Genomic DNA, 19,441 nt, shown 5'->3' with positions numbered 1-19,441 from the left:
GTTGTAGTTTGTTACTGTGTAACTAAGTTTCTCGTTCACTATTTTGTGGATAAATTAGGCAGTTAGTTTTCTCCTTTGAATTGTTTTACATTACTAAGTGGTATGGGTTTGAATTATGGCTTTGAGAATTATACAACATCTTTTTCTTTTAGCATTTATATTATAAGTGCTACTCCCTCTCTTTTCATTTACATGAAAGAGAACCCTGACCCTCAAATGCCCTAGATTAAAAATATCCGTATATCAAAAACAGAAACTAGTAATTTCGTTCAGAAAAATTCAACATTCATGCTATAACTTATTGTACAAGTTACGGAAAAAAACACAACCAAGGCAGAACTGCCTCAACGGCCGAAACGTCTTGTTTACACAAATTACAATTTTCTAGGTCCATACCACAAGTTATATACTAAGATCTACGAGTCATCTACTGGATTGGTCCTGGACAGATTTATTTTCATATTTCAATTCCTTGTTATCTGTTTTTCACCAAATCAATTCACTGTTTTGCTACTATGGGGACCCCCCCCCCCCTCAATGATACAACGTGAAAATACAAAATAGACATTCGCATTTTTTTAAGAATTAAGACACTTTATCTGTTTTTATCTTCTTGCTTTAATTTGAAATTACTGTCAAATTGCTGATTGAATATTTGTTTATTCTGTTTGATAAATTCTGAGACGAATGTGTAACGGACACAGTTCACGCTCAAAAATGTTCAAGCTGTTGAATAAATATAAATCTTCGTAGATCTCTAAGATCACCCCAGTTAGTGTGGGGTTCCTGTTGTCTTCAGTGTTCTATGTTGTCCCACCGGTATCTTTCGCCCCTCTTTTAGTAAAAAATAACAAGAAATGCTAATTTTCATTCAACATATTGAACAATTAAAAGTACTGGCAAAGAAGAAGTATGGTTTCTTACACATAAAATAAAGCGTCTACGTCATAACGGTTAATATTAAGATTTACAAGATAGACAAATGTAGCAGCAGCATATGCTGCTTAGCTCTATTCATACAGATGAGTATAATCAAAACTCGGAAGATACTAGGTTCATGATTTGCACATTTCTACGGGCGTTTCATTTACATACGACTCATCGGTGACGCTAAAATCAAAACAGTTTGAAGGCCAAATCAGATTCGAAGATGGAGAGATTCTTCTCCGGTTTTTAGTGGGTTCTTGTTGCTCAGTCTTAAGTTTGCTGTGTTGTGTTTTGTATACTGTGGTTTGTCTTTTCGTCGTTTTCGTCTTTTTGCCATGGTATTGTCAGATTGTTTTCGTCTTTTTGCCATGGTATTGTCAGATTGTTTTCGTCTTTTGAGTTTGCATATCCCTTTTGTACTCTTCGCCTCTCTTTTTCATTCAATTATTTTCATAAAAAGCTTTATATATATGAGTTGCAGCTGATACCTTTTAATATTTGTCCTACTCTTAAGTGTTATATATTATATAAAATGTTTAATATAATATTTAATTTTACAGTCTTACACAACATATTTTGGTGATAAGAAAAAGAACAAAGATAATAATTCATCTTGTGTACGCATGTGTTCACTAAAACCAAAGGTAGGCAATGGAATAGTAATGTACATATGAAAGATTGAGGCATGATAATTTGACCCTTAAATTGTCAAAATTATTCAAGCCTTTCAAATTATGTTGATTTAATTAATAAAAGAACAGGCGTGATAAACCTTGCAGAAAAGGCACTTTGTGATGTCGTAATGACGTCATAAACAGGTCGAAATGGTTATATTTGATTTATTATTGCCGTTCTACGCGTAGTTTTTTGTTGTTGTCAACATAGATATTAGCCAATTACTAACCAAAAAGATATTTAAGTGTATACCTACAACTGAATCTTTGTAAAATCTACCTCGTAGCAAAAGGTCTTTTTGCTGATAAGTCTTGGCTGATATCTTATGACACGATTTGGAAATAAGGCTTTGTTGGCAATTTTGCAGTTTTGAACTAAATGCAATTAAAATAGAATATGTATGACAAAATTCAAACATCAAAAAATTCTGATGATAGACTTTATAGACCACATGTAGATCTTCTTTTGCAACTTTCTATTATCCTTTGATTTAGATTTATTTTTTCAATTTAAACTCATTTTCTTCACAAAAAAGGTACGTAAAACTGAAATGTATATTTTGAAACGGCTTTAATTGCTTGTACATGCATCCACTCTCAATGATACAACGTGAAAGTACAAAATAGACATTCGCATTTTTTTAAGAATTAAGACAGTTTATCTGTTTTTATCTTTTTGCTTTAATTTGAAGTTATATTACTATTGACATAACTGTATGGAGGGATAACCCCTAACATATTGATTGATTGATTGGTGTTTAACGCCACTTTCAACACTATTGTGCTATTTCATGGCGGTCATTTTTATTGGTTAAAGATTTTAAGAAGCCGGTGTGCCCGGAGAGAACCACCAAACTTCGGTAGAAAAACTGACAATTCTAGTCAATTCAGATTAGAGTCGAGCTTACCTGCCACGTGCGGGAATCGAACTCACAACCTCAGTGTTGACAGGCTATTGATACAGTAGTTCGACTACTTAGAACACTGGGCCACCGAGTCCCCCCTTACAACAAATAATTAGACATATGTTGATGAGCATGTATCAATTCATGAAGCGCATCAGTTCTTGTGCAAAGGCGAATCCAGGGGGGCCGGGGCCGGAATCCACCCCCCCCCCCCCCCTTGTGGGAAAAAATAAGCATGACTAGAGCGGGCCCCCTCTTAGGGCAGTCAGTGCCCCCCCCCCTCCCCTTTAAGAAAATTTCTGGATCCGCCACTGTTGTGTCTAGTTATAACTTGATGATTACCTTGCAATATTAAGGCTTCTTCAATTGTTTAAACAGTATAGAGTTACTCTTCGCATTAGGAAGAATTTATCAAGCTATTTCATGCATAGTTGATTATTTTTTATCTCATGAAATATCTCTGGACGTATTTTACCGTTACAGCAGATAGATATTAGTATATGAATAAGAATAGGATGTAAGTTTCAAAATATACTTTTTTCATATTTCATATGTTCATTGCATTCTTAACGTATGATGAGGTAATAAATAATTTCCTGTTTTAGCTAGCAAACAAAGTGGATATCCTGTTTCTTGCTATATACTCTAATACATTTTCTGTAAACCTATAAGAGTACAAACCGTTGAGAGTTTACGCATTTTGATCTACTTTAGGTTGTCGTAATTAGTTTGACCTACCAAACTGCTAAATCCGAGCGCCACTTACGAGTCTAATGTACACGAAACGATAGTCTTGCGTATTAAAATATACGGCTATCTGTTGTATCTGTGGATATTTAACCTGTACTTATTTGTCTGTAGGGTTCAAATAAGATTTACTTAATCTTTTTTTTCGAAAATGAGGGTTAAAATGATATTATGGTTATGCATATGTTCAACATTCAATCGAAAGGTTAAGTGTCCCATTTCTTTTTTAATGTATTAAGGAGAACAGAAACATCAATACACGTTGATATTGTTAACAGATAATCTAAATTGAAAATGAAATTCTTAAATATTGAATGTAATCGGTAGTGTTACAAAGTGTCGATATTAACAATTGAAAAATTGAAAATGAGTAAAAACATATATTTTATCAATTCTATTTAAATTTTCGCTGTTTAGTTCAGTTTTACAAATAAGACACTAATTCTTGTGAACCCTGATTCTGAAGGAATAGACTCCTTCACCTTAGATAAAGGAAGATATGGTGTGAGTGCCAATGAGACAACTCTCAATCAAAATAACAATTTAAAAAAAAATAAACCATTATAGGCCTTCAACACGGAGCCTTGGCTCACACCAAACAACAGGCTATATAAAGGGCCCCAAAATTACTAGTGTAAAACCATTCAAACGGGAAAACCAACGGTCTAATCTATATAAAATTAAAAAAAACGAGAGACGAGAAACACGTATAAATTACAAAAACAAACGACAACTACTGTACATCAGATTCCTGACTTAGGACATGTGCAAACATTTGTTTGCAGAACTGGTTATTAACTTTGTAATAAAGCTTATGAAAATAATGGTATTAATTATTTTTGGAGTGTTAAAAATTCTTCAGAGGTTTTAGATAAAATACATGCTTTCAATGGTCCTTACAATTCTGTTGACAGTTATTATTTGTCTACTCTGTACACTACACTTCCACACAATCTTATAAAGAAAAAGTTTTTGTATTTGATAAAATGGTCTTTCGAAAAATCGCATTGTAATTTTATTTGCTGTAACTCGTTTAAAGCCTTTTTCTGTAACGAAAAAGGAAAGTATGCTAGATACACTTACTTGAAATAGGTTTATATTGCAGTTAAATATGGTCAATGTAGACATTAATTTTCATTAACATTTAAAACACAGGTTATCTTACATATCTCTGATACCTTATACGGGTTTGGTTGCTTTCTGTTTTATCACCTTTTAAGTATTATTAGGATTTGGATTTAAAAATTTTGGCAGCGTGCTTCACTGAAGAAACATAAATAGTCGAAATGCACATATACCGCAGTAAAACTGGTATGTACTAAACTCCTAACGGGAAGGATTGTGCCTGATGTTCATATGATGAAATCATAACCTTTCAGTCAGTTTAATTGAAGTCTGGAGCTGGCATGTCAGTTAACTGCTAGTAGTCTGTTGTTATTTATGTATTATTGTCATTTTGTTTATTTTCTTTGGTTACATCTTCTGACATCAGACTCGGACTTCTCTTGAACTGAATTTTAATGTGCGTATTGTTATGCATTTACTTTTCTACATTGGCTAGAGGTATAGGGAGAGGGTTGAGATCTCACAAACATGTTTAACCCCGCCGCATTTTGCGCCTGTCCCAAGTCAGGAGCCTCTGGCCTTTGTTAGTCTTGTATTATTTTAATTTTAGTTTCTTGTGTACAATTTTGAAATTAGTTTGGCGTTCATTATCACTGAACAAGTATATATTTGTTTAAGGGCCAGTTGAAAGACGCCTCCGGGTGCGGGAATTTCTCGCTACATTGAAGACCTGTTGGTGACCTTCTGCTGTTGTTTTTTCTTTCTATGGTCGGGTTGTTGTCTCTTTGGCACATTCCCCATTTTCATTCTCAATTTTATGTTAAATGTTATTATCTAAAACAAGCAGTGAAAATGTAATATAGAATTATATTGTCACACTATTTATATTTATGAATAAAATGCGATGAATCTATAAATCGGAATTATGAATAAGGAAGTTACAATAACAATTGCAAAGTGTTTTTTTTTTCTATAAAGGAAGTAAAAACGTCAATAAAGTAAACTGAAATCCTGTGATGCAATTTACTTTTACACATTATATCTGGACAAAACACAGAGAAGAAGATGATGATATAGCTTTGAATATAAATTATCCTACTAAAGGTCAGTATTAAGCTGTATTGTTTAAATTCTCCGGAAATTGAATTGTTATTGGTAATTGGTTTTATTTAAATAATTATGTGGTCTTTTAAAACTCATTTAGATAGACCGGACGGTTCTATCTCTTAATTAATTATCTTAGAATATGGGAGTTAGATAAACTTACTTAAATAATTGTTAACTGTGATTTATAAATGTATATATATATATATATATATATATTGGCTGAATTTATAACCGCGATCTTCGATATCTAAAATTGGAACCTGATATATCCATCCCGTGATTTTGGATTGTAATTAGGATACTGAATTTTAAATGCAAAATCATGAACTTGAAATATGTCGATGATTTCTTTCCACAAGTCTATAAAACAAAAGTATTCAGATATCAATTTGTTTATAAGGGCTGTCAACAAACTTCATCAACTTTGAAAGAGAATTTAAAAGCTTCAATAAACTAATCTGAAAATGCTTTTGGAAGTGGAAGCGTCGTTGACGAAGTCGTTTGTCAAACAACCATTTTCGATGAAATTAGTATAGCTTAACGTATCAACAAGAATTGAATTGTTCGATTTTTTTGTTGTTTATGTCAGGCTGATTGTGTTAAACAATATGGCATTATAAATAATTTAATATTTTTTACAGGCAAGTGCATGAAGAAAGATCGAAATGAACTTCATAGTAATTCTAAAGTTTTGGTCAGTGTTATGTTTCTTAATACATACAATCAAAACAGAGTCCGTGAAATCTGATCTGATATTCCCCTGTGCAAACTTTACCGACCAAGAAGAACTGTATGTAGACTGTTCTTATAGAAACCTAACAAGTATTCCACGTTTGCCAGACAATACTATTCACCTTTATTTACAACACAACTTCCTGATGCAAATACCAGATAATACATTCGAAAACATGACAAATCTTATTACGTTAGATTTATCATTCAACATATTGATATTATATACCAAGCAGACGTTCACTGGTCTTCGACACCTGCAAACTCTTAAACTCGGGAACAATATTATCAATCGTATACCAAATAAAACCTTTGGCGGTATGAAGAATCTTAGAGAACTTGATATATCATATTGCCATGTATCATCAATAAATGAACAAACATTTTATGGGCTAAATAACCTCGTACATCTCGCTCTCGAAAAGAATGGTTTGTATTACAATAAGAAACAACTTCCGAAGGGAAGCTTTCAGCCTTTAAAATCCTTGAAACAGCTCTCTGTTCGAAACAATAATTTTGGAACAATTAATAAAATTTTCCCAGATGAGACAATTGCAGATTTAATCCTGTTAGAAGTATTAGTATTAGATGTTAGCTGTGTGAATCATAATATGCAGTTATTTGGAAAGGGGTTTTCCTCACTTCAAAATCTCCGAACACTCAATTTTAGTATTTGTGATACCGTTTCCCTCCATAATGATACATTCAAGTATACACCATATCTGACCAATGTCTATATCAGCAAGTGCAACATTCTACGGATCGATGGGTTAGGAGCATTTATGAAACTCGGAAGACTGACAGTTTTAGAATTGGATATAGATATCACTGAAGGATTAATGCCAGCAGTTCATACATTTCCATGGGACAAAATAAATAATGCACTCTACAATACACAAATTCGTGAATTGTATTGTACCAAGAATAACGACGTGCTAGTTTTCCCAAAACAACGTAGTATACGGGCCCCACCTAATCTTCGAAGTCTAGCTTTCAGTAATGTGGGTTTTAGTCAGCTATTGCTTAATCTTACATACGTGACAACCCTTAAAATCGATGGAAACAAACTTGGAAACTATTTAGCGAACAATACCTATATGATGACCAAATACAATAGACTTGAATTTATCTCGCTCTCAAATAATTCAATTTATAAACTAAATTCTGAATTATTCAATGACCAACCGCACTTGAAAGTCATTGACTTAAGTTATAATTTCCTTAAACATATCAACTTTCACTTGAAACATATAATTCATTTAGAGATGCTAAATCTTTCAAATAATTCAATAGTTTATTTAGATGATGATTCAATAGCGAATATAGATCAAATTCTTAAAGAAAATAATAATTTAAAAATAAATCTGGGTGGAAATCCCCTAAACTGTGGCTGCTCTTTACTCCCTTACTTGGAATGGATGATTAATGTTCGTGAACATTTTGTAAATTTTAATAAATACAAATGCGTTCTAGAAAACGGGAGCATGCCAATGTCAAATTCGTTTGAGGACTTAATACATCATCTTCAAACAGACTGCATGAATTACTCATATTTGATAGTTGGCGTGTCATTCACTTTATTTGGCTTCATATCATTATTGATAGCATCTCTCATTTATAGACACAGGTGGAAACTCCGCTATTTATTTTATACAGCAAAATTGAGATATGCCTCTCAAAATAACATGGACAATCGTGGACAATACGTCTACGATGCTTTTATATCTTACTCCGACGAAATTCGAACGTTTGTAACGAAAGACTGTATTGATAATCTAGAACAAGATGGACATTTGAAACTATGTATACATCATCGAGACTTTCTACCGGGCGCAGCCATAACTGACAATATCACCCAAGCCATCCAAAGCAGTCGAAAAACAATCTGCATCATAACGAGGTCTTTTATCGAATCCGACTATTGCATGTTTGAATATAATATGGCAAGAATGGAAAGTATTCACAGAAAGAAAGACAAAAGTCTAATTTTTCTTGTGTTTTACGAGCAACTGCAACCTGAGGAGCTACCTTTAGTATTATATGAAATTATTCAGAAAAAAACATATATCGAATACCCAAATGATGTGCACGGAAATTTCATTTTCTGGGAGAAAATCAAAGACGCTATCAATGCATAGAAGAGGAATTATCAATCTGACTACAATTAAAAACTACCGATATCAAATATATCCAAATGAGTATCAACACATGACAAATTAAATAAATCGTTTTTTTTAAAAAGCAAAATATTTTGAAGTTGGAGAGTTTGAGACAGAGCAGATGATACTAGGACTGAGTCTTAAAAAAATCGTTATTTTATTTATTTATAAGCTTAGAGAGGAGATTTAGAAAGAATATTTTTCGTCATAGTAGCTAGTAGAATTGGTACAGCTTTATAGTGTACTCAATGCTATTTAGGCAATATGGGAACAACTTTAGATATATATCATTTAACATGACACCTATTCGATGGTCCTTTTCGTTCAGATTCTGATGCTTAAAAGATTCATTATCGGAAACAATTGTTGAAGGGAAATTCATTTTGAAATTTATCTATCAAAACTTATTGCATAAACCTATCATTCATTTTGTCTCTGTTTTGTTATTTAGTGCATTTTTTGTCTTATAAATACCGTAATTTTAAACCGTGACGAAAAAGATACTAAGAAGTGTATTTCGATGCGACATTTTTTTTATATGTATTTCATGTCAAAAAGAGTCGGGACAATCAAAATTCCCACGTCAAAGAAAGACCGACAAAAGCATGGAAAAAACGAAAAAAGACGAACAAACAATCAAGGAAACAGTCAAGAAAACACTACACAGAAAAATCAAGACTGAGCAACAAGAACCTCACAAAAAGGGGGTGTTCCAAAAGACAAAATGATCGTGGGGTTCAATTTTATCGACATTTTGTTGCATAATGCATCTAGAATAATTTGTTAATTCTAGGCAATGCATGTGTGTTAAACGCATTAAATTAACATGGAAACAATGTATCCGAACTAGAAATAAGGGAGCGTTCTTGAAATAAGGAGCAATTCCATCAGATTATGTTACCATTAGTATCATATCACTGAAGTGCATGAATCTTGTATTATATTTAAAACTCAATTAAGCGTTATTTTGGCGAGGTAGACTTGGTGCTAGTTTATGGCAAACGGAAAATGTTTGTCAGATTTGTTTAATCAATCATGCTTTAAAAGTATACTTCATGCTTCAATTGTACTAGCTTTCTTATATGTTCTCAGTCTTTCGTGTTTTATAAACTGTTAGTTTTTGCCATGGCATTGTCATAGTATCCTTTTCTATGTATGTTTGTTAGAACATTAAATGTTTAGTGGAGTCATTACAATACTGTTTTTTTTAAATAATAAGATTGTAAATTCCTGTAAGATTAAGCTTCACTGTTCGACAACGAAAATTGAGCATTTCAATGAATGGTAAGAAGCATTATTATATGCCCCTTTTTCGGTTGCCTCTGTTATTTTCCTTTATTTGTATAATAGCTAATTGAAAAAGTGTGTTATACATGTTATATATACTGAAGCGGTACCTGTTACTGTAAATTCAGAAATTATTGCGAGGTTTTAATTAATGAGATTAATACGACTTGATGAGTATCGCAAAATAAAAAGAAACTCGCATTTTGATATCAGATACACATAACTTTATGCAGATTTTCCTCAATTGAATTATCGATGTCGTATTTTTGTCTATTCTTAACATCAAAATCGACATAATAAATACACAAAATAATTTCAGAATTTACAGTATATACGTTTTAAACTTAAATTGAAATCCTCTGTTTTGGAACGTTTTCTATGTTATGTTTTATGGAGAAAATGTCCCCAAATTTAAATTTGAGTTTGAAATATGATAGACATGTTTTGTTTAAGAGTTGATGAAAACTTAAAAGAGTTGAAATTCATTCCTCAGTGTCATTGTGGCCGTCGTCAAAACAGAGGTTACAACATTTTAAAAAGTTAATATAGGCTGACTTGGTTTTATTATATATTAGGTATTGTGTCTATTGAACCAGGCTATTCAATGAACATATCTTGTGCTTTTATTTCCAGCATACTTTGTTTACTAGCTCATTGCGATATGAAATAAATCGCTAGAAACATTCGTTGAATAGCAGTGGGACATGAAAATGCCAAGATATATAGAGATGGCCATATGCATTTGAGCTTTGGCTTTTCGTGAGTTCTTTGTTTAGAAGTAAACATATTTGATACCAGGTGCACTACGCCTTATATGTTTTAATCTTGATTGTATGTTCTTAATTAAATTACGAGATTTGATAAACTCGTCGATAAACTAATAGTATTTCTGGATTAAAAAAAAGTTCAATTCAATGACAGCAAATTGTATGTAAAGAAACAGGATGAAATAAAATTGAAAAATATATAAGAATCACTGTCCGAAGACCTTGTCCTGGATTTACCTACGATTTGAACGATCAAAGCCACAACTCTAAGAAATTCCGGGTTGTATAAATACTTAGAAACTTTGGAACCAATATGAAACCAAAACTACAAACCAAAAACCAACATGTTCTTTGAAAAATGTAAGATACCAAGGAAGCAATAAGAAACCATACGTTAACGAAATGTACTAAACCAAGACACAACAAAATTAGAGAAGGTCCTGCTTTAGGTACCAATCATATTACTTGTGACATGAAAAATGATGCTGTTGATCAATTATTATGGTTGTCTTTCATTTAATGTAGACATTTTAAAAAAAATTACCATTGTTTGACAGTCTAAACTTTATTCAAAGAGTATAAACTACAGACTTACATTGGTTACAGAACCATGGACATATAGTATTCTTTAGCTTTTTCGATACTAAATTTCTTTACTATTCTGACGTTTGGAGGATTTTTGGTTTTATTTCTCCAGTCAGAAATTAGCTGACCCCTGGTATGAACTCCACCCAATTCCACAGTTGACCATACATGTAAATACTCCGTTATTATATTATTATCAATAGCTAATGCCATAGCTAATAGGTCACACAACGAAAAGTCTTCTGTTTTGATGATATTTCTGTTCCGTTCAGCTGTCATACGGCAGATATTTTTAAAGAAACGTGCTTTATTAGTGTCCACCTCAACCCATTGATTATACCAATCCTGTGAAATGAAACCAGCCATGAAATTGTTTTCCATTTCATCAAATTTCTTAAGAAATCATAATGATTTAATTCCATTTAAATAAATAAAAATAAATGTTGAATTATAAACTAAAACATAGGAGGGATTCCAGAAGTTTTAAGAACATAAATACAATTCATAGATAATCATTATCCAATATTATAAATAAGATTATCAAACTTACGAGGGTGCTTATTCTTTGTAATAGAATTGTTTTGGAATGAGTACCAAATATATCCGAAAAGCTATCCGAAAAGCTATTATTAAATTCAAAGTTGTATATAGATCAAATATAAAACGTATTCTTTACATTGTATAAATCACTTTCAGGGAGGCGATTTATAGATTTTATACTACCTTATGATGTGTTAACGTAAAACAAAACTTGTCGTGTAAAAGTTGACCCTCAAAATCACAAATATATAACTTACCCAAGAAACACCTGCACCTACAGATTTACACAGTTCCCAGGAAACAATCGTAGTTTGACAATGGAGCTCTTGTAATGTGACATAGGCCGCTTCTGGATCAGCAAAGAAATTAAATTCAGCTCCAAGTCTATCTCCTCCTTTTCCTTAAAATAATAAAAAGTGATCTTAATAACCACGTGTCGAGGAGGTTGTAATTATCCGCTTCTGGTGTTAACGAGTATGTGTTTATTATATAAATCTTGTTAGAAGATTCAAAGATTCAAAGAGCAGTTTGACATATATTTGCTCGATCTTGTCTTCAATATATAAACACGAAAGACGATTAAGAGTCCGTTGTATAAACAGGTGCATGTTGGCATATTTCTTTGTTGTTTTGGGGTTTCTGATTCATTGAATTTTACTTATCGCTCTTTTTTTTGTCTGATCTGAAATACTGCATTAATTATGTAATGATTTACACTTAACATAATGTATACCTTCTATATTTCCTCCCATAATGAAGACTTCTTTTAACTTGCTGCCGAAATCAGGGTCCAGTCTAAGGGCTAGTGCAATGTTTGTTAACGGCGCCAAAGCCACTAATGTTATTTCTCCTAAAATCAGAAATTGCAAGTTTTAATTAATGAGTAATCTTTCTTCTTAGTTCCCTTGAATTCATCTGTCCAATTGTGCCTTACAACATTACCATACGGTATCGAAGGTGTGAAAATCCTACACCTGGTGATTTCAAGTACTAGAAATTATAAGTTATAATATAGTGAAGGTTTTTACTAACATCATATGTCAAAATAGGTGCATTCTTTTAAACACACAATAATGACAGTAATGGTTTTTGTTTCGAAGAAAACATTTTAGAGAAGATCCGAAGATAGCAAGTGGCTATGAAAAAGGTTGATTAAAACATACATAACAATAGCCTACAGAGAAAACAAATATGTTCAACGTTCTACATTTGTTTTTCTGTATAAAACCCTTCACAAAATGTCTTCGATTTCAGCAGTGCATGTTTATTTCTTTTGAAAATTAATTAGGTCTGGGGCGATATTAAGATTGTAGTTTGGTATGACCATTGGTTTATCGTCGTAATCTAGAGAATAGTAAGTTTTTACATAATGACATTGTGAGACAAGTGACTCTAGCTCGCCTGCTAAAGCGGAGGATACACATAACGTGATTCGTTCGTTCGTCCGTTCGTTAATTTGTCCTACTGTACCACTTTTGTACCTGACTTTGTGAGACTTTAACAGATTTTTACTCACAGGATGGATGTTTGCACCTTATTTTCATCCCTTCATCTGCATGGGTCTTGACAATTTTTGGGTTTACGTTGTATATATTTGTCATTATATAGAATATTAAAAATTGTCATAAACTTATTGCTTGCTTATTGTTGAAGGTCGTACGGTGACCTATAGTTGTTAACTTCTGTGTCATTTGGTCCCTTGTGGAGAGTTGTCTCATTTATAATCATACCACAACTTCTTTTTTTATAATGAACCACGAGAAGCATATGAGTCAATGTGTCAATTGCAATCCTTGTATATATCCTATATATTCTCTTGTTTGCCTCTATACGTACGTACCTGGATTCTCGTTAACCAATTGTAATAGAGCATTTACGGCATGTTCCGTTTTAATCATGGTAATATCTACAGGTTCGTGATTCTGCGCATCGCCTAGTCCATCGTTGCCATGGTAATGTGAAGCTCGTTCTCCTTCGCCCAAAATAGATTTCTCTGCTCCTTTGTAAACTGGTATCTACGAGCAAATATGATATAAGTATAACCTCATCAAAGATGATCAAATATTTTATTACACCAGATGGGCGTCTAGTCTACAAAAGACTAATCAGTGATACTCGAATCAAAAAGTTTAATTGGCCAAAAAATGAAATCAAGTTAAAGAGCAACAATTTATTCATAAATTAATCATCTTGGAATATTGAGAAAGGATTTGATAAATGCTGATATGGTTACAATGTACAATTTTAATTATCGAAAGCTGTTTTTTTTCAATAATCTTGATTAAGACTATTCGGTTGATTCTCATGAATCGCATGGTTGCTCAGAGGTATATAAAGAAAAAGATATAATGGATATTATGGATGATGATACGTTGGTTCTTATCAACCAGTGGCAAATATAACGCATATCAGGATGAGGACAATTTAAATGTGTTATATGAATATGAAACCTGAATTGACTTGGCCAGGGATAGTACCCACGATATCTAGCACAATTATATAAGTAACTTTTACATAGAGCTAAACAAAACTAAAAAAAAATAATTATGTAGCAATTTTGGGTAAACGTGAAAGAGACCAACTAGGCCTGAATCGTTTATCATCTTTGAACACATGAAGGGTGGTAATGTTATTTAAACAAGAATTGCTTCCCCTTCCAGAGCGCCTACGTCCATTGTGCGTTTTCTATCAGATTATACTTGCTACTCATTACATAGCAATTAAGAGTCCCGCCAAAGTCCCCCATCGAGCGTTAAACGCAGTGAAAATAAAGAATTTCCATTGGCATAGGACCAAGAAATAGAACATTTCTTTTTATGATATACATGTACTTACATCGAGTCTGTTGCACACTTTCAAAACTCTGAGAGTATTGCGGCATACGTCATCAATTGCAACATTGCCATTAACACAAGTTATTGCCACCACCTCTACTTCCGGTCTGGACAGTGCTAACATTATGGCTGAAGCGTCGTCTACACCAGTGTCCACATCTATTATCATCTTCATCGTCGCCATCTTGATTTAAGTTTATATTATCCTAATCGGAGATTTAGATAATAAGAAAGTAATGTATACTAGTACAACATCATTGTCCTTATTATTCTATTACATATGTGGTATATATTATTGGGAAATTTAATTATTCAATCGTGTGCTTGTGAATAAATTTCTATAAATATAAGTACTTCCTAAAAGTGTTAGCGCATAACGTGCAATCCGGTAGTTATATTAATTCAAAAAGTGGTGATATGGTTTCATTGCCTTCCAAACTGAAAGATTTATATTGTGTTGTATTTTTATGTAAGACAAGTTTTCGAGCCTTAAATACACTTATTTCACAAATGTTATGTCTATAGAAATGTGACTGCATATAACTACATATATGTACCTGTTTCTTGTAATAATCGACGATTTCTAATATTAAATTAAGCTTTTAAACGTCAAATACATAATTAAAAAGACCTAGATATAGATATAGATACAATAAAAATTTCCAAACCATCATCCCCCCCATCTCTCAGTACGATACGCAAAAGAAAATCCAAACAATAATGACGTTTAGAGGTTACTTAAAAAAAACTTTTATTTTGAAGCCTCCCTGTCAATACACCTTATCGCTACTCACGGCTGACCCGGCCGCTTGAACTTTTGACGTCAACAACAATCACTTTTCCATTGTGGCGTCAGATATTTTGTTTTATGACGTCAAAATTTTACGGGAACCTGTGTGATTTCTAGCAATGGCGGACAAATAGCGATAAGGTGTATTGAGTATCTCCAATGATTTTTTTAAAATACTGTCGTCCAACGTCATAATCATGAGGACCACTCATTCTTTAAGTTTTCCCTTAACATGCTTATGTCTTCTTTTTTCTAGAATCAAACATGATTGGTTTAGAAGTTTGGAATGCAGTAAGTTTCAGTTACAATAATCTTTGTCACAGATTTTTATCAAATTACCGAAATTACATAAACAACATTTATTTTATATGGGGACGAAGTCCCCAATTACGGTAGAAAAATCAATAAAAAAAAAAAAAAAAAATCGGGAAAATTTCCCGAATTTTTCATTCTACTAATGAACTCAAAATCGTTAACTTTTTTTTTTCAGATCTAGTTCCTGTTCCGGTTTTCCCCGCATTTGCGCAGAAATCTGTCTTGTTTGCATGAGACTTTGAAAAGAAAATTATATGTATCAGTCTAGTAAAATATAAGATTGGAACTCAATACAATTTCATTTTTAATAATTGTTTGATTTGAAAAAAACGTTACCTGATGGAAGCGTTTCTTTTGTTTACATTGAATATGACGTCATAATTTAAACAACGTCACAGCTAATTCCCTAACAACAGAATCAAAATCGGGAACGTTACGTACGGTATTTCGGTTTCTTTTATCAACGTGATTGAATTAAAAAAATAATACATACAGACTTCGTCCCCATTCACAGGTTATGCCTGCCTCATATTATGGGGACGAAGTCCCGGCCAATAACAGTAGAAAATTCAATAAATAAAAAAATTCGGGAAAATTTCCCGAATTTTTCATTGTACTAATGAACTCAAAATCGTTCAAATCTTTTTTTGTCGCCTTTTTGAAATCCCGGACCGGCGCAGAAATCTACAATATACTTCCTTTTTCCGGTCTCGTTATGAATCTTTGAGTAAAATATATATTTATCAGTCTAGTATAAATAGGAAGGAACGCAATACCAATTTCATTTTTTAAAATAATTCTTTGTTATGAAAAAACGTTACCTGATGAAAGCGTTTCTTTGTTTACATTGCATATGACGTCATAATTTAAATAACGTCACAACTAAAATCCCTAACAACAGAACCAAAATCGGAAACGTTACGGTATTTCCGTTTTATTTTTTTAACAAATATTTAAGTTACAAAAAAATAATTCATACAGACTTCGTCCCCATTTACAGGTAATGCCTGCCTCATATTATATATATAAATATAAGAAGAAGTAATAATAACCATGTGAAAGCTCTCACACAGGCAAACAACCTATAGTTGTAAAATATAAGGTCATACACCACAAGCATGGGTCAGTATGGGACACATTCTACGCACTATTTAACATTTGAGATTTGATCATTTTAAGACAAATTTATGAACTTTTTATACCAATGTGAGACAACACTCCTTTCGCAGACTCGAGCATTCAGACCAAATGCCATAGAAGTTCGCAATTATACATCTCAGTATTTCCTTATTACTGTACCCTGACCTTAATGTCATAATACATGATTCAACTGTTCTACTTGACTAACAACTTTTAAACAATCTCCAATATATGTACATTTTGTGGGTCATCCTAAGGTATTAGACTAGAGTGAAAATCTCGTCTAGATTAAGATTTCATTCATTTTCTAATATAGTTTATTCATATTAACACAATTTTCATCATTTTATTTTTTAAATTATTATCAAATACAAATAAATACAAATACAAATATTTTATTGGCACAAACACAATTAATTACAATAATTGGCAATGGCCCATACAACTGGTATACAAATAGTTATAATGCATAGAATATCAATAGGCATATTTAGAACAATATCATCGAACGATATCAATATCATCAACAGTAAATGATTAAAAAAAAATATATCAATTACATAGTTGGTCAAACATATTAAGTATTGCAAATAATGACAATATTAATATGTAATATTATGAACAATGATTATTAGCAATTTTATAGAGTTTGTTCTGCTTTACGCAGGTTCAAACTGTCTGAGATGAAAGAGGAAGTTAATTTTAGGATTGTGTATGAATTATTATTTAATAAAAAGATTATATTATTTTCATGTTTTTGAAATTTTGTAGGATCAACGATTATATTTGAAACTTTATGGTAAAATATGTCCCTCTTAGTTGAGTATTTTTCACAATGTAAAAGAAAATGTTTTTCATTTTCAATTTGACCAGAATTACATACAGAGCAGTATCTCTCATTTCTGGGAATATTTAGATGTCTCCCTCTTTCAATCATCAGTGTATGAGCGCTTATACGGATCTTACATATTGCAGCTCTGTCACTTCTGTTTTTTAATATATCAACATAGGGTGGTCTTCTGCCCATTATGTAGACACTTTTGAAAAAGTCTAACTTTTTGGATTCAAATATTTTGCATTTTGAACTTGCAAACATTGGTCATTAATTCTTTGTTTAATAGAATTTAAATTACCTTTAACATAATTAAAGTTATTGATGATATAAGACATTCCAAGTTCATTCAAAAAACTCTTGACCTTTATGACCCAAGGGTTTGAATCTACAGATTTAGTGAATATATCATATGCCAAAGAATTTTCCGAAGAAACTATATGGTTCAGGTAGTTGAATATTGAATATAATATTTTATTTTTCAAGGGAATTCTATTAAGTTCAGCTCGACATCCATCATTAGATGCCTTACAGTGAACCCCTAATATGTCTTTGATAAATTTAACATGAAGTTTTTCAAATGGATCAGAGTCTTTAAAATGTGATTCCACCCCCCAAATTTCACTACAATATGTAAGAATGGGAGTAACTAAACAATCAAACAATTTTTCAAGAAGTCTACATGGGTTGTTGAGACCTATAGTTTTCTTTATTTTATAGTATGCCTTCCTGGCTTTTTCCATTAGAGTATTCACAGCAAGGCAAAAATTGCCATTATACTTTAAAACAATACCCAAGTAACAATAATTTGTTACTGTTTCAAGATATGCATTATCATAAGTAAAATGGTTTAACAATGTCTTGCCATTAGAATTAAATATCATAATTTTTGATTTATCAGTATTAACTTGTAGTTTCCATGTTGAACAATATTCATGTAAAATATCAAGAGATTTTTGTAGACCCTCTTTGCTTTCAGATAGTAAAACAATATCATCTGCATATAAAAGAATGTTCAAAGAGGTATCCCCAATAGCAACTGGATCCGTATGTTTGTTATCAAGATTACCTACTAGATCATTTATAAAATAGTTAAAAAGAAGGGGACTCAGTACGTCACCTTCTTTTTATATTATCTATATAGTAATCATGTAAATCATTCTAGTGCTATATCTGTGTCATTGTAATTTATTGTATCTGCACATGTATTCTGTCAAATTCATACCTTTTATCTTGAATAACTATAACCCAAATGTTATTCGATGTAAAATTATCAGAAAAGCAGTGTTGATTTAATACATGCATCTATCTATAGTATCTAGTAGCACTCATGACGCACCATAACTTTATTGTACACAACATTTATTTAATACTCGACCTAGTTATAACTCTTACTTTTTGTGGTGACTATCGATTTATTCTTTCTACCAAATTACTACTGTACTTTACAAAATCTTTTAAAACGGCATTTTTTCTTTTTAAATAGATATAGGTAGTAAACTGAATTTGAAAATTGAGCACTGGTTACTAAATATATCAATAGCAGTTTACATGTCATTTCTTTTGAGTTGTTTTCGACAATATAAACATAGTGAGATATGCATAATGTCATCACAATAAGTAGTATAGCAATATATATTTTGATACATCATATGAAATACATACTTTACCCTAACAGAATACACAGTATATCACATGTGGATTGTCAGTATCCAATCACAGGTTCGTCAATCATCCACTGTGATCAACCTATTCGGAGACTTCAGCATGTTCAGTACGCACTGACTGAAGAGTGAATACAAATAATACATTATCGTTCAATACATCTTTTAAAAACTATAGATCTATAACCCGTCAATGTTCCAGTCATTAGACAAAGATTATATTGTAAGGGGTTGATCCTTTGATTTTCGGGAGGGGAAGGGGATGGGGTAAAAAAAGGATTTTTTTTTTAGCATGGACATCTTGGCCAGGTACGACCTGATAATCAATAATTGTATACAGAACAGGATGCAAAATATACTTACAGCAGATT

The 19,441-nt window shown here is 32.1% G+C and overlaps 1 protein-coding gene across 1 annotated transcript; it reads right to left on the bottom strand.

The window, feature by feature from the left end:
- Positions 1-10,916: 10,916 nt before the first annotated feature.
- LOC143076848 (nucleoside hydrolase-like) lies at positions 10,917-19,187 on the bottom strand. The gene is made up of 6 exons (XM_076252742.1): positions 19,077-19,187; positions 14,331-14,535; positions 13,336-13,510; positions 12,229-12,345; positions 11,753-11,895; positions 10,917-11,300 (listed from the first exon to the last, which is right to left on the bottom strand). Exons 2-6 carry the CDS (start codon positions 14,511-14,513, stop codon positions 10,971-10,973), a joined length of 948 nt encoding a protein of 315 aa, XP_076108857.1. The 5' UTR covers positions 14,514-14,535; positions 19,077-19,187; the 3' UTR covers positions 10,917-10,970.
- Positions 19,188-19,441: the final 254 nt, after the last annotated feature.

This window comes from Mytilus galloprovincialis, chromosome 5 (genome assembly GCF_965363235.1).
Source record: "Mytilus galloprovincialis chromosome 5, xbMytGall1.hap1.1, whole genome shotgun sequence".
In the NCBI taxonomy this organism is placed as follows: Eukaryota; Metazoa; Mollusca; class Bivalvia; order Mytilida; family Mytilidae; genus Mytilus; species Mytilus galloprovincialis.
This window is presented reverse-complemented; position numbering and strand designations above follow the sequence as displayed.